This window comes from Mus musculus, chromosome 6 (genome assembly GCF_000001635.26).
Source record: "Mus musculus strain C57BL/6J chromosome 6, GRCm38.p6 C57BL/6J".
NCBI lineage: Eukaryota > Metazoa > Chordata > Mammalia > Rodentia > Muridae > Mus > Mus musculus.
The window spans coordinates 73,276,198-73,295,342 of NC_000072.6; the positions used below are offsets into that span (position 1 = coordinate 73,276,198).

Consider the following 19,145-nt stretch of genomic DNA (forward strand, 5'->3'; position numbering starts at 1 on the left):
GTGGCTGTTGCTGCAGTCTGACTGCTAGCCTGTTTGTTCCTTATGTCTAGGGCATTTGTTTGTTTTAAGCATTTCTAAGCTTTTCAACATTTTGTTCAAATACAAAATGAATCAGTGTTACGTTTTAGTCTCTGAGAAAGTCCTCATTGCCTTATTAAAGGGCCTTTTGCATGTGGGTGCACATTGTATAGGTTTGGATAAACAGTGGTGCCCATCAGCCACATGCAGTAGTTCTGCAGTGAAGACGGAAGGATTGTTAAAGCAGCCCTGTTTGCTTCGGGGTCTAAAGGAAAAAGTCAAGCTCTGTCTGGAGCTTAGACTGATACCAGCAAAGGCTGATTTGAAAGTAGCTGGTTTTCCAGCAAGGTCCCTGTTCCCACACATTTTACCTCTGCAGAGCTGAGGTCCTAATGGTGACCTAGAATTTGAAAATCACTTTTCCATGAATGTCATTTGCATTTTTTCTTCTTTCCTGTTTGTGAAGGAGTTTGAAAAGAGGAAGATGCTTTGAAGGACACAACAAGAAATTCTTTAAAGCTGTGGAAGAAATCTAGACGTGAGGGCCAGTCCAGGCTGTCAGCCCATGCAGCTGACACTGGTTGGTCTCTCAGTATGTGGGAAATCCAGGCAAGTTTTAGAATGTCCTAAATTGAGCTATTTTCACTTACTGTGTAACAGAGACAGATAATAAATCTATCATTTGATTTGAACTTGGCTGTGAAGACTTTTTATTGTTCCAGTGGCTACGGTGGTGGTGGTGGTTGTAGTGGTGGTGGCGGTGGAGTGGGGTTGTGGGGGGATGGAAGGGCATGTGTGCTTGTGCAGGCTAATGGCTCTGTGGAAGGCACGCCAGACTTTTAGCTGAATGAGACTGTAACAACTCTTTATTTCAAAGACCTTAGTGGACCTTTGAATCATAGTTAAGTCATATGTAAGCCTTCACTGTCTGGCTCACCAGAAGTAGGAGATAAATGTATTTAGTCTTTAGCATGTAGGAAAGCAACCCTGACCTCCTTCAGAACCTCTCCCATCACCATTGCCACCATTGTCACAGATCGGAAGCTGCTGCTCTTGGGAAATGGAAAGTACTTACTAAAGTGCTTCATCGTGGCTGGTCATAGGGCCACCTCCTCGCCATCCATCTTAGCTTGAAATTTGGACATTCAGTGCAAGAAGCAAGAAAACCATTGGCTGTGCAGCCTCATGTTTAAAAAGAGTTTATTGACTGGAAATTCCAGTGGGAATCTGTCGCTAAATGTGACACGCCCAACCCTAACTTCCATTCTGGAGTAGGGAAGACAGCATACTCTCAAGTTGTGTAACCACCCCGAAAATAAGCAATAGCTTTAAAAAGTCGGGAGAAGCCTGTGAGGGAATGCTGGTGGAGTCTTCCTGGACAGGACACCTCAGGTGTGGAAAGGGAAGCCGAGCCCCTGGGGGTAGAGCTGGTTGTACAAGGGTGAGAAGGAATGCTGGGTTTGCTGTGTCTAGGAGACAAGGGAACAGTGATCTGAGGTCTCGTGACTGCCTGGGCTGCTGCTGAGGGCACAGAGAGCCTAGGGAGACTGTGGGAGTGTGCCCAGACCTCGTGGACGGGCTGTGAACAGCTTGGGAGTTCAGGACCATTCCTTTATGCACGCATTTCATCACCTTGAACATGGACAGCAACTCATCCCACAGGACACTGGCCAGCAGAAATGACACAGTGTAGGCTGAAACAGGTTTGCTCTGTAGCCCAGGCAGGGCCTGAAACTTACCATATAGCCTAGGCTGGTATTGAACTAGTGGCAGACCTCCTGCCTCAACGCTGTGAGTTCTGGGATTACAAGCAATAGCTAGGACACACAACCTTAACGGTATTTTTTTAATGGACTGAAGTTTTTAAATAAAGAGCAAGAATCTTTTTCTTTTTCTTTTCTTTTTTTTGTTTTGTACTGCATTTTCATGCTGAGTACTGTGTTCTGCCTCCCATTTATGTAAGACAGTACTAGTCTTGTTTTCTCACAAACCTTATCATTTAAGAGCCTACACATTTAGCTCACATCACCCTTAAATTGATGATTGTAAATAGCATGAGATAGCAGCCAAGACTGAGTTTTAAAAAAAATTGTTTGATTATTTAATGTATGAGTATGCTGACTCTGACACCCCAGAAGAAGGCATCGGCGCCCATTACAGATGGTTGTGAGCCACCATGTGGTTGCTGGGAATTGAACTCAAGTCCTCTGGAAGAGCAGTCAGTGCTCTTAACCACTGAGCCATCTCTCCATCCCCCTGGACTGATTTTGGTTCCTCATGGTTTCCATGCCTGGCCTGGTGTTACAGTTCTGCTTTTACTATTGGCACATCCGGCTATATATCTCATCTCCCAGGGGCCGTCTCTATCCCTAAATAGAACACAGTCCCTTCTTGAATTTTGTACAACTCACCTTTTTTTTTCATTGTTAAAGATATATTTTTATGTGTATGTGTGGTGTTTGTGGGTGGGTTTGTGCATGAGAGTGCAGATGCCCCCAGAGGGCAGAAGAGGGCATCGGATCACCTGGAGCTGGAGTTATAGGCAGTCGGGAGAGAGCTGCCTACAACTCCTACAACTCATTTTTTTAACACTATTTTTTTTTTATTATTATTAATCCTTTGGGAATTTCACACTATGCACCCTAGTCCCACTGATATCCCAGTCCTTCCATATCTGCCCTCCACTCTTCTAATGCCTGCTCCCCCACCCCCAATAAAATAAAATAACAAACCATCTTGCTGACCTCTGGGCAGCAACCTGCTCCTCTATCTATCAAGGCCTTCTGGCACCCGTCACAGCAGTCAGTGCTCCAGCTCCACTGTGTGTAACCTGCTCCTCTGCTTTTCCCACCTCTCTATCACATAATCGTTCATTGTCATGGCACTGGAAACTATTGCCTTTTGCCCAAATAACTTTACCTGCAAATGTTCATGGTAGTGAGTTGTTGGTCTGGGTCAAGGCCTCTGGCTTCTACTACACCATCAATACTGGCCCCTCACCAAGACTCCTCTGGGATATCCTGCTGTTGCCCTAAGTCATAGAGATCCTGTGGCTTTTCTTCTGTAGGCCTGGCCCCTCCAGCTCATAGATGGAGTCAGTGTTGGGGGTGGATCTGAGCCTGGGCAGTAGCTGAGCTGTTCAGCCAGCCAGCTCTCCCATGCCCATGCCATGGGGGCCAGCTCTCCCTTGACCATGCTGCCTGGACCAGCTCTCCTGTACTGCCCAGGTAAGGGATGGGCCCAGCTCAAGCTCAGCATGGCCCTTTTGACATCAACGTGGCTTCAGGTGGCAGCTCAGGTCATAGACATCTGCATGACCCTTGGTAGCATGGACTATGGACATCAATACAGACCCCCACTGCAGTAGGGACAGCTATGGACATCAATAAAGACCCCTACTGCAGTAGGGACATGACCCCAGACATGGTCCTCAGCATTAGCATGGGCCGGGACAGCAGGGGCCTCTCACATCACTGCCATTGCATCTCCAGTTCTGCCTCTCTTCACAGTCCACAAAACCATTCTGTTTCTCTTCCTCTCCCGTCTCCCCACCACATACTTGCTCACGGTCGTGGTACCTGCCTGCCCACATCTGAAGGCAGTGGGCAGGCCTCTGCCACAACTCATTCTTGACACTGCTGTGCAGTAGATTTGCCAAGAGAAACAACAGATGTGCTCAGGGTGACGGCTCGGGTCACACCACAGTCACAGAGAAGTCCTGGCCAGGGAACTTTGCCCTCCAGGTTTACCACAGTGCGTCTCTCATAGCAGGCTGGCATTCAGGCCTCTCCTCCTCAGCTCAAACTCCCAGTGTGAGTAGCTCGATGCAGTCTCACTACTCCAGCTGCTGCCAGCTCGGAAAGTCCCCCCCCCCCTTTTTTTTTTCTGAAGAGTCTGCCGCAGTACTTACTGTATCTTAGTCCCAGCTCCTCAGGGGATCCTGGTCGTGAAGATGAAACACAACGGCCTTTGGAAAATGTCTTAAGTAGTCACTGTCCCAGGAGTCTCCTGCGAGAGCTTCTGGTGTTACTCGTAGGTGGGACTCTTGTCCTGCTTCCCTGACCTCTCCCTTTAGAGTCACATCTTCACATCAGCTCCCCAGCACTGACTGCTGTGTCCCAGCCTTTGGTCCAGTTCTCACCTCACCTGCCTGTGTTAACTAGAGACCCCGCAGGTAAGGGGTGTCATCTCACAAAGTGCTCCCACTTCACAAGCCAGCCACAAATCCTGACATCGCCATACTGCCCACACTTGGCGTGGTTTTAGGTTGGAGAGTTCTGTAACTCCCTACAGACTAATTTGCTGGGGTGACCCAACTCGGAAACCACAAGTACGTAGGAACATAGTTTTGTTATAAAACATCTTAGGATCAGCCAACTAGTAGAGAGGACTACCTCAAGGACAGGAGGGTAGATAGGACAAAGAGCCTCAGTCCCCGTGGAGATGGAGTGTGCCACACTCCTGCTGCTTCAGCATTAGTCCTGAGATGCCAGAGAGGACTTGACTTTTCTCTCAGGAAACGAGAAGGCTGCGGAGCAAATAGACTTCCTGCCAGGCTAGCCCCTTGGGAATTGGAGGAGAGAGGATCGGGAGTTTGAGATGATTCTCAGCTACAAATTCTGGGCTACATGAGACTGTTTCAGAGCTCTGAGCGGTTTGGGAGGGATGGAAATGAGTACGTGTGAAGTAAAAGTTTAACCAGCAATGCCCATCTTGAACTTCTGGTCTCCTGCTTTGGGTCTGGTGATTCTGGGCTCCCAGGTTACAGTGCTTGGCTACAAGTCTTCTCTGAGGAATTTTTATTTAACACTGAGCTCTCGGAGAGGACGAGTTGTACCTGGGAACCAGAGAGTTTAATGTGTCCCCATACCCTACTCTGTCATTTCATCCTGGCCACTTAGAAAGACGAGAACAGTTCCCTGTGGATGTCCCTTGGAGGGCCTTTGACTTTATGATTGCGTTTGTTTACTTGGAATCCTGTGTTCTCACTTGGTTGTGAATCTCCTATTAGAACTCTCTCTCCTGGGTAGGTCATTAATTAGGACTTTATCTCTCACATATTTGAATGTTGGTTGTCCTTTGACCTTTGCTTTGGGAGCCCCTCCCTTTAGTTTGTAAGCATCCTGAGTTGTCATGGTAGGTGGACAGTGGTGTCTTAATACCAATGGTGTCCTAATACTTAAATAAGACCCTCAAGTCAGCCACCGCGAGAAACTTTTACCACCTTCAGATCTTAGTTGACAACGGATACAAGCTGTTTGTGAAGCTGGTGAGGCCAGTGCTATGTGTGAGATTACAGGAAGGAGTGGTGGCCTACACAGAGGAACACAATCACTGCCCAGGCCAAACCCTGACATGGAGGGAGGGGGATGCATACCCTGACTAACCCACCCTCCTCTCTTATGTCCTGATAGCTGAACCGGGCAGAAAGCAGAGAATGTACAAGCCCATTTGATGCCATCAATAGGACTGTCTCTCAGGGACACAGAATCACAGCAAAGATAGAGAATGGGTCCAGATGACCAACTAGAAACTTAGAATTTCACCCTCTGAGTCATATTTGTCCAGGGTAGCAGCTGGTCACTTTGGGTCTTACACATCTGCAGAGACAGGCTACAGGCTATGTTTGGAGCAATACCTAGTGGCTCCCGGGAAGTTTGTGATAGACATTTGCTTTTTAGAGGAGTAGGGGCTTGACAGAGTGGTGGGGCGGGATGTTGGGCCAATTCAATGGCTTCAGAGTTCATCCTTTATTGATTCTCTGAGTTTTGGTGGTGACCGGAGTTCCAGGCCACTCCCAGGCTGCTTCCTCCAGAAAGGGACATCTTTTTTTCTCGGAACTCAGAGGCAGAATGGGATTGTTCCCTGAAGCTCACAGCTGGGTAACACTGGCCACGGACACAAGTCTCCTGTTGTCGTTCTCAGATGTTCTTGTCCCTGTTGGTAGAAGAGTGATCTGAAGATTGTCCTAGCCTCACGTCTCAGCTAGGATCCAAGGAGCTGAAGTCTAAACTCATAGTTGGGTTGGCAGAAAAACTGAAGTTTGACCTGAACTCACTTCTCCCATGCCTCACTTGGCAAAGGGGACAAGGAAGTCACATGAGCATGTCACTAAGAAGGGGCACAAATGTGAAGGGAGGAGCGTAAATAGCCAGCATTCTTAGGAGTGTCATGGGCCACACACAAGTTATTCAAATATGTGAAGCATACAGAGAACCCACCCTCTTGAAATTTCCCATATTCTACAAGTTGGGTAAGTTGGTCCTGAGAGCAGAGCGCAGCCAGAGCGAGCCCCCTGGCCATGAGATAGAGTCCAGCTTGTGGCGGCACGGGAATCAGGGCTTCCTGTTTTGCTTTAGTGACTCGGAACACAGCTCTTCTCTCTAATTCAAATCAACGAGTCTAAGCTTTCATAACTTTTTAGCCCATTAGTATTCTGATGTGGGAAGGGAGGTCCGCACTGGAATTCACATTTCAGTATTTGAGAATATTACTTTTGTCACGGGGAGTTGAGGGTCTCTCTGCCACGTAGGTGGGTTGGTGCTGTGTGAAATTCTAGGCAGGTAGGGAAGGTGAACCCGTGGTTTGGCTGAGCGTGTCCCCCATCACAAGTTTCTTGCTTGAGATGAAGCCCTGAGATAAACCACACATGCACCCTCCTTCCCTTGAGTACACCCCTGCTGGAAAACTCATCTTCTCACACGCCTAAGTCACTCCTACTTTTCAATTGTACTTTGCATGTCACCTGCCTGCCCCAAAGCTTTTAGGGAGAGTGCTCTGCATTTGACCTCCTGTGCTCAAATTATCTGTTGCTCGTGGAGTTTGCCTGGCCTTACCATTTATCTTTCCTATAACTGCCTTGTGCTCCACAAGCAGACTGTTCATTACTGAAGGGCACAGCATGCATTTTATGTCTGTGTGGCTCCTAGAGTCATGCCGTACACTCCCATCAAGTTTGATAAATATTAAAGGAATATGGCCCTTTTTAGACTTCACTTGGCAGGACTCAAAGGAATTGTTTTATGCACAAAGTTCAAAAATAAGAAGCCAAACCCCAGAAAAATCATTTCCCTTTGCATTCTTCATTTTGATGATGTCTCTAAGGTATGGTTTCCTCGATTCTTTATGTCCCTAATACAGTCCAAATTGCCTTATATTTCTGTTTTATCTTATAGGGAGGAGGGGACACATAAGGGTATAGGGTCTCCGGTCACCTCCAGTCATAAACCAAAAACTGTTGGAGTAGTCACAAAAACAGGTCACACCAGAACATTTTATTAAAGACTTAAAAAAAAAACCACCTCACACTAGGAAATTATATCCCATAAAGTTAATTCACAGTGGAAGGAACTGCCGGAGGTTCTGGAAACCTTGACTGTAACTCAGGCAACTGGGACAAGGCTGGTTAGGGCTGTTCTGGGTAAAGCCACAATGCATCATTCTGTTGCAGACACTTCTTGGAGGTCACCAAGCAGAACCTGCTGCCCCCCCCCCAAAAAAAAAAGTTCAGACCCCAGGGAAGGAGATAAGGGGAAAGCAGCCATGAGTAATCCAAGTTCAGCCTAATTTATATATATCTGTAACCTCTTCAGCTCACTCCCGTGAAGGGACACTCAAGGTTAACCTGCTGAACGTCTATCCTCAGATCATGTCAGCCTACTCTCTTCTTCTTCACAGGATATAGTGATTTTTGTGAGGATGCATCTCCCTCTCAAAGACTGTTTTCTTTTGAAAGAAATGAAGGGCTGGGGAGATTGCCTTACTCCCTTAAGAGCACTTACTGATCTTGCAGAAGACCCGTGTTTGATTTCCAGTGCTCATGTTGGGCTGCTTCTAATCACTGCTGGTTTCCGTGCCAGCAGATCTGATGCCCTCTTTTGGCCAATGCAGGCACCACCTGCACACACACAATGCGTGCGCACACACATGCTCATAGAAGTCTTAAAAAGAAATGGGGGCTGACCCTACATTTGTTTTCTTCTCTCGGAGTTATTAGTTGCTCCAGGTACTTCGTGGCAGCTGTCACTCACACTTAGCTCCTAGGACCCCAGCCTTTATTACCATAGCCAAACCCACCCTCAGTTTCCTATGTTGTTTCCCACTGCACACTGGGAGAAACCCTCTTGCAGAGGCCATGTTCCCTCCTCCCCTCCCTCACAGTCTCTCTCTCCATTTGCAGGAATAGGCTAGTTGCTAACTGTAGACCTTATTACATAGAGGAACAGACACAATGTGTGGCTATGGTGTCTAGCATATGGTATGTGCATATCTTTGGAGATTATATACATATAGGTACATATACATTCTTAAATGATGCATCAGCAGGAGGATATTTAAGATAATGCTCACAGGCTCAACCATTTCCTTTACACAGTTGTCTTGGAAATTCTCTGAAATACTTGTTTTTTATAGATCATACTCTCTGGGAGGTTGTTACGGTGACCAGATCATTAGCCTTGACTATTAGAGGGGCCTTAAAGCCTCCTCCTACTTAAACACAGCAAGGCAAGTAAATGAGAGATACTCATTTCATGAAACCAATATTTGTATCTGCCTCATTGGCAACTATATACCTGGTCTATGCACCTTTTAGATCATTCCAAAGCTTACCAAGGGCACTGGAAATTTAATGAAAATTTTAGCAGCTTGAGAATTAGTCTAGAAAATAAGTACATGCATTTGCTCAGTGATCACCTTATCATGACTTATCATTACAGTGTTCTGTGCATTGTGGTCTGCATGGGGTGTGTTTAGAAGGCACAGAAGGAATCTTAATTAGACAGCTCTGTGAAAAGTTCTAAAACTCAAGTCAGAGGAAATAAAAAGATTGGGACAGAAGTAGCTATGTTAGCTTATTGTCTTAGTTAGGGTTTCATTGCTATGAAGAGACACCATAACCAAAACAACTCTTATAAGGACAACATTTAATTGGGGCTGGCTTACAGGTTCAGAGGTTCAGTCCATTATCATCCAGGTGGGAACATGGCAGCATCCAGACAGGCATGGTGCAGGAGGAGCTGAGAGTTCTGCATCTTCATCTGAAGGCCACTAGGAGAAGACTGGTTCCCATATGGTTAGGATGTGGGTCTCATTGCCCACCCCCACAGTGCCACACTTTCTACAACAAGGCCACACATACTCCATCACAGCCACACCTCCTAATAGTGCCACTCCCTGGGCCAAGCATATTCAAACCACCACACTTAACAAGAAGCAGACCGAGCTTAAGCTGTAAGGTCTCCTATTTGCTCCTTCAAGATTCTCAGGCACCCCCAGTAACTTAATATCTTCTATCCTGTGCTTTTTTCTCTACAACATCATAAGCTTCCGGCCTCATGAAGCTTGGCTCTGCTGTGGGAGGGTACCATCAAAATCCTTCTTTTATTTCCAAGAGTCCTGTTTTGATCGATGTGTTTCAAGCTTCGGGTCTAGAAACCCTTACCTATTTCCCACATCCCCCCCCCCTCCCACCTCACTTCACATCACTCATATAGCTCACTCATCTTCCTTTGGGCTTTGGTGGCACATCAGCCTTTTCCTACTGCTAAAACACATGGCATGCCCACCCTCTGTTCACCGTAGGCCATGGAGTCTGAGGAACTCCTTAGCTAGTTTTTAATTATTATTCTTTAATCTTTTTTACAGTCCAGTCATTATCCCCCTCCAACTCTGCCCTCTGACTGTTCCTCATCCCAGACCTGTCTCCAAGAGTATGTCCTCAACCCCACCCCCATCCCACCCCACCAGACCTCCCCACTCTCTGGGTCCTCAAGTCTCTCAAGGGTTAGGTGCATCTTCTCTCACTGAGGCCAGACCAGGCAGTCCTCTGCTGTATATGTGTCAGGGGCCTCATATCAGCTGGTGTGTGCTGCCTGGTTTGTGGCTCAGTGTCTGAGAGATCTCAGGGGTCCAGGTTAATTGAAACTGCTGGTCTAACTATGGGGTCACCCTTCTCTTCACCGTCTTCCAGGTTTCCCCTAATTCAACCACAGGGGCCCCCCAGCTTCTGTCCCTTGGTTGGGTATAAGTATCTGCATCTTACTCTTTCAGATGCTTGTTGGGGTTCTCAGAGGGCAGCCATGCTAGGCTCCTATCCGTAAGCACACCTTAGTATCAGTAATAGTGTCAGGCCTTGGAGCCTTCCCTTGAGCTGGATCCCAATTGGGGCCAGTCACTGAACCTCCCTTCCCTCAGTCTCTTCTCCATTTTTGTCCCTGCAGTTCTTTTAGACAAATTTTTTTTTCTTTTAAATGTGTATGGGTGTTTTGCTTACATGTAGATACATACAACACATGTGTGCAGTGCCTGGAGAGGCCAGAAGAGGGCATCAGATCCCATGGACCTGAAGTTACAGATGGTTGTGAGCCATCATGTGGGTACTTGGAAAAAATCTAGCCATGTCATCTGAAAGAACAGCCTGTGCTCTTAACTGCCGACTCCGTCACTTAACCTCCAACCCTTTAAGCTATTCTTTTGGTTTATCTTCTCACTCAAAGTCCTTCCCTGACCTTATCACATCTCTTTCAGCTTAGTTATCAGCTCATTCCTATGCTAGAAATGATCAGTTATTTGGTGTTGAAAGACCCCCCAGGTGGGCAGTCAATCAATCTGAGGAGACCCTCCCAAGGATCAGCGAGTCCACGATTCGGATGTAAACAGCAAGAGGCTTTATTGGGAACACGGGTACCCGGGCGACTCAGTCTATCGGAGGACTGGCGCGCCGAGTGTGGAGTTTTTACCCTTTTTATAGGGCTAGGGCTGGGGAGCAAAAAGCGCGGTTACAGAAGCGAGAAGCGAGCTGGTTGGTTAGTTCGAATAAGGTTTGGGGTACTTCCCGGTCATTTGGGGAAACTGAGGTGGGACTTTTTAGATCTAAACAATGTCTATTTTCAAGAAATGGGTAGGGGAGGGGTACAAGGAAAGAGTCTAATGAAGGTTCAGCAATGGGCACATATCTGGTCAGAACATTGGCAGACACACAGGTTCAAGGAGTGACCAGAGCACTGTGCACCTCTATTTTTCTAAATCAGTGAAGCTAGTTCTGCTAACACTGACGTCTATCGGGGCTTCTGTGTCTGTTGCTGGTTCCGCTTTATCTGAGAACCATCTGTTCTTGGCCCTGAGCCGGGGCCCAGGTGCTTGACCACCGATATCCTGTTCGGCCCCTGTCCCAGTGCTATTCAGCCTTGATCTTTAACTGTTAATCTATAACTGAACTTCCTTGTAACTTTTGAGAACCCAGCTCTGGTACTTTTTCATGCCTTGCAAAATGGCGTTACTGCAGCTAGCTTGCTAAGCCTTATGGTGGGGTCTTTCATTCCCCCCTCTTTCTGGAAACTGAATAAAATCTTTTATTCACGTGATTCTACTTCTTCTGGACCTATTGATTTGAGTTGGTGATACTGTTGGGTCAGAACCAGGGCCTGCACCACCGAAATTCTGTCTTTTACAAACTGGACCAAGCGGTTGAGAATACAGGGTCCGAAGAGTAGGATTAATAAGAGTATTATTAAGGGGCCCACGGGTTAATTTTATCTTTAAGGGGTTTTGAGAACGCTGGACCTTCCATGTCGGTCCTGATGCTGTTCCGGCCGGAGGGGTTGTCGCCGCTTTTACGTGAGCGGCGTGGATCCACGCAGCGATGCCGTCTACTTTGAGAGCGGTGGGGGTGGTCAGCAGGACGGTGTAGGTCCTTTTCAGCGAGGTTCCAAGTTCTTAGTCTGGTGCCGGCGTACCCACACGGTGTCGCCGACACGGAAGGGGTGTGGTATCACAGGCTGGTCTTGTTGGTCCTGATAGGCAGCGGCCAGAGGCTTCCAGACCTCTCGTTGTACTGCTTGGAGGGCCTGTAAGTGAGCTTGGAGAGAGGGGCTATTAGTAAACTTTGACATTTCAGGATCATGGAAATTAACAAGGGGCGGGGGCGCCCCATACAGGATTTCATACGGAGTGAGTCCATGGGGGCCCGGAGTGTTGCGGGCTCGGTAGAGGGCCAAGGGAAGTAGGAGTACCCAGTCTCTAGTGCCAGTTGCAAGCGTTAATTTGGTCAAAGTCTCCTTGATTGTCCTATTCATTCTTTCTACCTGACCTGAACTCTGGGGTCTGTAAGCACAATGTAGTTTCCAATCAATCCCCAGTAGCTTGGCCACCGACTGACTTACCTGGGAGACGAAGGCAGGCCCATTATCAGTCCCCAATACTTGGGGCATTCCAAACCTTGGAAATATTTCTTCTAGAAGCTTTTTGGTCACAACTTTGGCAGTCTCATGCTTGGTTGGGAAGGCTTCCACCCAGCCAGAGAACGTGTCCACAAACACCAGAAGATACTTATGCCCATACAGTCCGGGCCTTACTTCAGTAAAGTCAATTTCCCAATGGGTGCCTGGTCGATGTCCTCTTACTCGCACCCCGGGACCGACCTTAGCTTTACTGGCATTTACTTGGACACAGGCTTGGCATGATTCCGCCACCTCGTGGAGGATCTTATCTTTATTTAACATGTAATAGGGGCTTTCTTTTCTGTCTAGAAGTGCCCTCATCTTCTGATAGCTAAGGTGGGTGAGCTGGTGAAGGAAGTCTAATAATTCAAAGGTGAACTGGTCAGGCATCACAGGTTTACCTTGCAGGACCCAATATTTTTTCTCTCTATCATATGTGGCTCCCAACTCTCGTAGGTTCTTTATATCTGTTTTAGTATAATGGAAGAAGTCTGGAGTGTACGGGGTTGAGGTCTCTATGAGAAGTGAGGAGGCCTTTGTGTCAGTCCCCATGGCTGCTTCCCGGGCTGCCTGGTCCGCCATTCGGTTGCCTTTAGCTTCAGCACTATTGCCTTTCTGATGTCCTGGGCAGTGAATTATACTGAGTCTTTTGGGCAGAAAGAGAGCTTTTAGTAAGGCCAAGATTTCGCCCTTGTTCTTGATCTCCTTGCCTTCTGAGGTGAGCAACCCACGTCTCCTATATATTTCTCCATGGACATGGGCGGTAGCAAAGGCATAGCGGCTATCAGTATAAACATTTAGCTTCTTACCTTCTGCCATCTTTAGGGCCTGGGTGAGTGCTATTAGTTCAGCTCGCTGGGCGGATGTCCCGGCTGGCAACGCCTTGGCCCAGATTACCTCGGTCTCGGTGGTCACCGCTGCTCCAGCCTTACGTTGCCCCTCCTGCAGGAAGCTGCTTCCATCTGTATACCAGGTGTGGTCGGCATTTGGGAGGGGCTGGTCCGTGAGGTCCGGTCTGGTGCCGTGTGTCTCAGCCAAGATCTCGAGGCAGTCGTGGGGGGTCTCTTTTCCCGGCAAGGGGAGCAACGTGGCCGGGTTTAAGGCTACCACCGGTCCGAACTGAACTCGGTCCGTATCTAGGAGCATTGCCTGATAGTGGGTCATGCGAGCATTGGATAGCCAGCGGTCAGGGGGTTGTTCGACCAGTGCTTCTACCGCATGGGGGGCCAGAATGACTAGCGGCTGTCCCATAGTTAGCTTGCCTGCATCCTTTGTCAGAACGGCAATGGCTGCTACCATCCGTAGGCAAGGGGGCCACCCAGCTGCCACTGGGTCTAGCTTTTTGGACAGGTAGGCCACCGGCCGACGCCAAGGTCCCAGTTTTTGCGTTAGGACGCCTTTGGCGTAGCCCTGCTTCTCGTCGACAAAGAGTTCAAAGGGCTTAGTCAAATCTGGCAACCCCAGGGCTGGGGCAGTTAGAAGAGCCTGTTTGATTTCTTGATAGGCCTTTTGCTGGTCTGGGCCCCAATTAAACAGAGTCCCCGTTTTGGTGAGAGGGTACAAGGGGGCTGCCATTTCTGCAAACCCAGGGATCCAGAGGCGACAGAAGCCTGCCGTCCCTAGGAACTCTCTTAGTTGTCGAGGGGTCTTCGGAATAGGCTGCCCCATCACAGTCTCTTTTCTGGCCTCAGTCAGCCATCTCTGACCCTCTTTTAGAAGATACCCCAGATACTTGACCTGTTTCTGGCAAATTTGGGCTTTCTTGGCCGAGGCCTGATACCCGAGGTCCCCTAGGGTTTGTAACAGGGCCCGAGTACCTTGTTAGCAGTCGAGCTCAGAAGTGGCGGCCAGCAGTAAGTCATCCACGTACTGTAGCAGGATCAAGTCTGGGTGCTGGATCCGGAAGCCTGCTAGGTCTCTGTGCAGTGCCTCATCAAACAGGGTGGGACTGTTTTTGAAACCCTGTGGGAGTCTGGTCCAGGTTAATTGTCCTGAGATTCCCATCTCTGGGTCTCTCCACTCAAAGGCGAAGAGAGGCTGACTGGTGGGGTGGAGTCTCAGGCAGAAAAAGGCATCCTTTAAGTCAAGCACAGTGTACCACTGGTGGGACGGTGGGAGCCCGCTCAAGAGGTTGTAAGGGTTGGGCACGGTGGGGTGGATGTCTTCCACCCGCTTGTTGACTTTTCTCAGATCTTGGACAGGCCTGTAATCATTAGTCCCTGGTTTCTTAACGGGTAGCAGGGGCGTGTTCCAGGGGGACTGGCAGGGTACCAGTACTCCCTGGTCCAACAGTCTCTGTATGTGGGGCTTGATCCCCAGTCTGGCTTCTTGTGACATGGGGTATTGTTTTATGGACACGGGGGTAGAGGTTGCCTTCAGAGGTATGATCAGAGGAGCTTGGCGAACTGCCAGTCCCATGCCCCCGGTTTCCGCCCAGGCCTGGGGAAAATCAGAAAGCCATGTGGACCCTAGAGAAACATCCGGCTCTTTTGAGGTCTCATGTAGCCGATACTCATCTTCTATGTTTAGGGTCAGCACTTGCAGGGGCTGTCCCATTGGTCCCACAACCTGAGCTCCTGATCCCTCAAAGTGGATTTGGGCTTTTAGTTTAGTCAGCAAATCTCTTCCTAGCAGAGGATAGGGGCAGTCTGGTACATGGAGGAAAGAGTGGGTGACCTTACCGGTAGCTAGATGCACTTTGCGATCCGTGGTCCAGCGATACCGCTTTCCTCCAGTAGCCCCTTGGACCCAGGCAGACTTGTCACTTAGGGGTCCAGGATTTTGGGTCAGCACGGAGTGTTGGGCCCCAGTATCTACCAGGAAGGTGACGGGTTGCCCCCCGACTTTGAGGGTTATCCTGGGTTCAGGGGGGGGCTCCTGACCCTGACCTCCCTAGTCACCTAAGGTCAGGAGGGAGGTCTGGGGCCTCGGTCCTCGGGGCCCTCGTGGCTTCTTTGGGCCGTCTTTAGCCCAGTGTCCCTTTTCTTTGCAGTAGGCGCATTGATCCTTATCAAGTTGGGGCCTCTTCCGCTCTCCCCCCTGTCTATCCTGTCTCTGACCAATAACTACAGTGGCCAAGAGCTTGCTCATCTCTCTATGTCTTCTGCGGTCCCTTTCTTTCTCTTTCTGCTCATCCTCTGCCCTACGGCGTTCTTCTTTTTCCTCTGTTTCTCTCCTGATACGTTCCTCTCTTTCTTCCGGGGTTTCTCGTTTATTAAAGATCTTTTCAGCTTCCCTCACTAAGTCTCCTAAGGTCTTGCTCTTTAAATCTTCTAACCGCTCTAACTTTCGCCCGATATCCGGGGCAGACTGCCAGATGAATGACATAGACACATTGGTTTCTTGCCCTGGGTCCTCAGGGTCATAAGGAGTGTACCTGCGATAGGCCTCCTTGAGTCTCTCTAAAAAGGCTGAGGGAGACTCATTAGGTCCCTGGGTTATCCCTTTTACCTTGGCCAAATTGGTGGGGCTTCTGCCCGCGTTTTGGAGACCCGCTAAGAGCAACTGGCGATAGAGGACTAGGTGGTTCCTACCTTCTGTAGTGGTGTAATCCCAATCAGGGCGCTCAAGGGGAAAGGCAGCATTGATTTCATTAGGCAACTGAGTGGGGCGTCCATCATTGCCCCGGACTGCCTTTCTAGCCTCTAGGAGCACCCGCTGCTTTTCTTCTCCGGTCAGCAGGGTCCCCAACAACTGCTGACAGTCGTCCCAGGTGGGCTGGTGGGTGATGAGGACGGACTCAATCAAGGCCGTCAATTTACCTGGATCTTCAGAAAAGGAAGGGTTATTATTTTTCCAATTATATAAGTCAGAGGAGGAAAACGGCCAGTACTGAAGCTGGCCATCTCCCCCCATACGGAGTGGGAATGCCTGGGAGGAGGTGGAGTCCGCTGCGGGAGGGTCTCTCCTTCCCCGCAGTCGAGACGCCATGGGAGAAGGGGGGGAAACCTCGGAGGTGGTGGCCGCCTCTTCTTCATCGTTCCCTCTGGCAGAGGAGGAAGGTTGTGCTCCGTACGGCGGGGGGTCCTCTGTGAGAAGGTCAATGAGAGGTCCGCCGCTATCAGGGAGAACCTGGGGCTTAGGAGGTTTGGACTTTATAGAGGGGGTAAGGGCAGGGTAAAGGGCAGATCGGGACGGAGGTTGCGCAGAAGGACCGGGCGGGAGGACGGGAGCTGTCGGCAAGGGAGGAGGTTTAGGAGAAACAAACGGTTTGACCCACGGAGGGGGGTCATAGGCAAGTGCCTCCCAGGTAACGATATATGGGACCTGATCCGGGTGTCCGTGGGGACCAGGACAAAACACTCTAGACTTAACCTGAGAGATAATACTTAAATTGAAAGTACCATCCTGAGGCCATCCTACATTGAAAGTTGGCCATTCGGCGGAACAGAAGGTAATCCAGCGCCTCTTCCTGACATCCACAGACTGGTTGGATGCAATGCGCTGGACATCTCCCCAGTGCTGCAAGGTTAGACTCAGAGGGGTAGTTACGGTCTGTCCCATGATCTTGAAAACACTTAAAGACAGAAAAAACTAACGAAGAACAAAAGAGCAATAAAACAAATCAGACGCGCAGCGCGGTTTCGGCGTAAAACCGAAAGCAAAAATCCAGACGGGGGCGGGAAGTGTCTCTGTCTCTCGTCCCCCAACAAAGCCACGTACAGTGGCGGAGCTCCAAAAAGTCCGACTCGGGTAGGTTAACTGATACAGAATGGGCCACAAAACGGGCCCCCGAGGCCGCTGGGACGTCTCCCAGGGGCTGCGGCCGGGAATACGAACTCGTCAGTTCTTCCGCGGAACCGCCAGATACAGATCTAGTTAGCCAACTAGTACAGACGCAGGCGCAAACATTAGATGCCGGCACAAACACGCACGGAGACAGAGACAGACACGAAACGACCGCTGGCCAGCTTACCTCCCGGCGGGGGTCGGTGGTCCCTGGGCAGGGGTCTCCTGATCTCGGTGGGACCTCCAAATGAAAGACCCCCCAGGTGGGCAGTCAATCAATCTGAGGAGACCCTCCCAAGGATCAGCGAGTCCACGATTCGGATGTAAACAGCAAGAGGCTTTATTGGGAACACGGGTACCCGGGCGACTCAGTCTATCGGAGGACTGGCGCGCCGAGTGTGGAGTTTTTACCCTTTTTATAGGGCTAGGGCTGGGGAGCAAAAAGCGCGGTTACAGAAGCGAGAAGCGAGCTGGTTGGTTAGTTCGAATAAGGTTTGGGGTACTTCCCGGTCATTTGGGGAAACTGAGGTGGGACTTTTTAGATCTAAACAATGTCTATTTTCAAGAAATGGGTAGGGGAGGGGTACAAGGAAAGAGTCTAATGAAGGTTCAGCAATGGGCACATATCTGGTCAGAACATTGGCAGACACACAGGTTCAAGGAGTGACCAGAGCACTGTGCACCTCTATTTTTCTAAATCAGTGAAGCTAGTTCTGCTAACACTGACGTCTATCGGGGCTTCTGTGTCTGTTGCTGGTTCCGCTTTATCTGAGAACCATCTGTTCTTGGCCCTGAGCCGGGGCCCAGGTGCTTGACCACCGATATCCTGTTCGGCCCCTGTCCCAGTGCTATTCAGCCTTGATCTTTAACTGTTAATCTATAACTGAACTTCCTTGTAACTTTTGAGAACCCAGCTCTGGTACTTTTTCATGCCTTGCAAAATGGCGTTACTGCAGCTAGCTTGCTAAGCCTTATGGTGGGGTCTTTCATTGTAGAGGTTTTTTTTTTTGCATATTTGTTTAATAATCTGTTTGCAGACTATTTAGGACGTGAAAGACACAGAAAAGAGTTCACTTCGCAGGTGTTGGCATTGCAGACTCAGTACCTGGCACGTCAAGTCTTCAATGATTAGTGAATAGATGTGTCTAGAACACTTAATGAAAAACCATATTGAATTATGGTTTTTTTTTTTGCTTCTTTATTTGTCTTAATCATTATTGTTTCTTTTATTGCACAGTCTTGCTCTTGTTGGGGACTATGAATCTTTATTATTTGTGTCAGGAACATGATAAATGTCTTTCAAAAGCACTCTCTGATTCTGTTGAGATATTAATTGCCAGTGGGTTGGTGGAATTGCTTGTTGCTGTCTGTGGATATTACTGCCTGTTCTTACACACTTTTTTTTTTCTTTTGGTTTTTCGAGACAGGGTTTCTCTATACAGCCCTGGCTGTCCTGGAACTCACTTTGTAGACCAGGCTGGCCTTGAACTCAGAAATCCGCCTGCCTCTGCCTCCTGAATGCTGGGATTAAAGGTGTGCATCACCACGCCCAGCTGATTACACACTTCTAGTGTGTGGAGCACCTGGAGCACACAGTACACATCATGACTTGCCACCTATTCACTCTCAAGTTTTACACAACTGCATGAATTAGTTTTTCATTGCTCTGGTGAAATAAATCATGCTGGAGAACTTTGTTTTACACGTTGGAGAAGAAATTGGAATCTCTTTATACTGGAACTTGTTGGAGTTTTCTGTGTCAAATCTGAGCAGATGCATTTTACTTCCAAGGTAGGGTCCATTTTTTTTGCCCTTCACAGAAATAGAAACAATAACTTTAAAACGGCCCTGTGGTTTGGAAACTACCAAAGATGAAATGGGATTTTGGGGGCCTGGAGTTTTTGTCTTTGATTCTCTGGATTCTTGCTGTTGTCTGAAGATCAGGTAAGACTTTCAAGGTCCCCAGCTGCACTGGCTGGTATGATTTAGGACTTGACTACTTGCTGTGTTCAGGAAAGAAATACCATCATAATAAAGTGTCATTTTTTATCTTGCCTCGCTCCTTTGGGTATAGGATTCTAGCACACATTAATTTTTCGTCAGACCTGGATGCTCAGCATGATTCCTGACCACATTACACACGTACGACCCTGGATAAGTCACTCAGCCCCCGAGCCACAA

General features: G+C 48.7%; 2 protein-coding genes across 2 annotated transcripts in view; one reads left to right on the plus strand and one right to left on the minus strand.

Annotated features, from left to right (window-relative positions):
• The window catches only part of Suclg1 (succinate-CoA ligase, GDP-forming, alpha subunit), a 28,403-nt gene extending 27,693 nt beyond the window's left edge, over positions 1-710 (plus strand). The window contains exon 9 of the mRNA NM_019879.3: positions 485-710. Coding sequence (NP_063932.2) covers positions 485-511 — 27 coding nt within the window. The 3' untranslated portion in view covers positions 512-710. The remainder of the gene's footprint in view (positions 1-484) is intronic.
• Positions 711-11,405: 10,695 nt separating this feature from the next.
• Gm40378 (predicted gene, 40378) lies at positions 11,406-13,639 on the minus strand. The gene is made up of 2 exons (XM_011241550.1): positions 13,046-13,639; positions 11,406-11,875 (listed from the first exon to the last, which is right to left on the minus strand). Exons 1-2 carry the CDS (start codon positions 13,533-13,535, stop codon positions 11,715-11,717), a joined length of 651 nt encoding a protein of 216 aa, XP_011239852.1. The 5' UTR covers positions 13,536-13,639; the 3' UTR covers positions 11,406-11,714.
• Between the last annotated feature and the right edge of the window lie 5,506 nt (positions 13,640-19,145).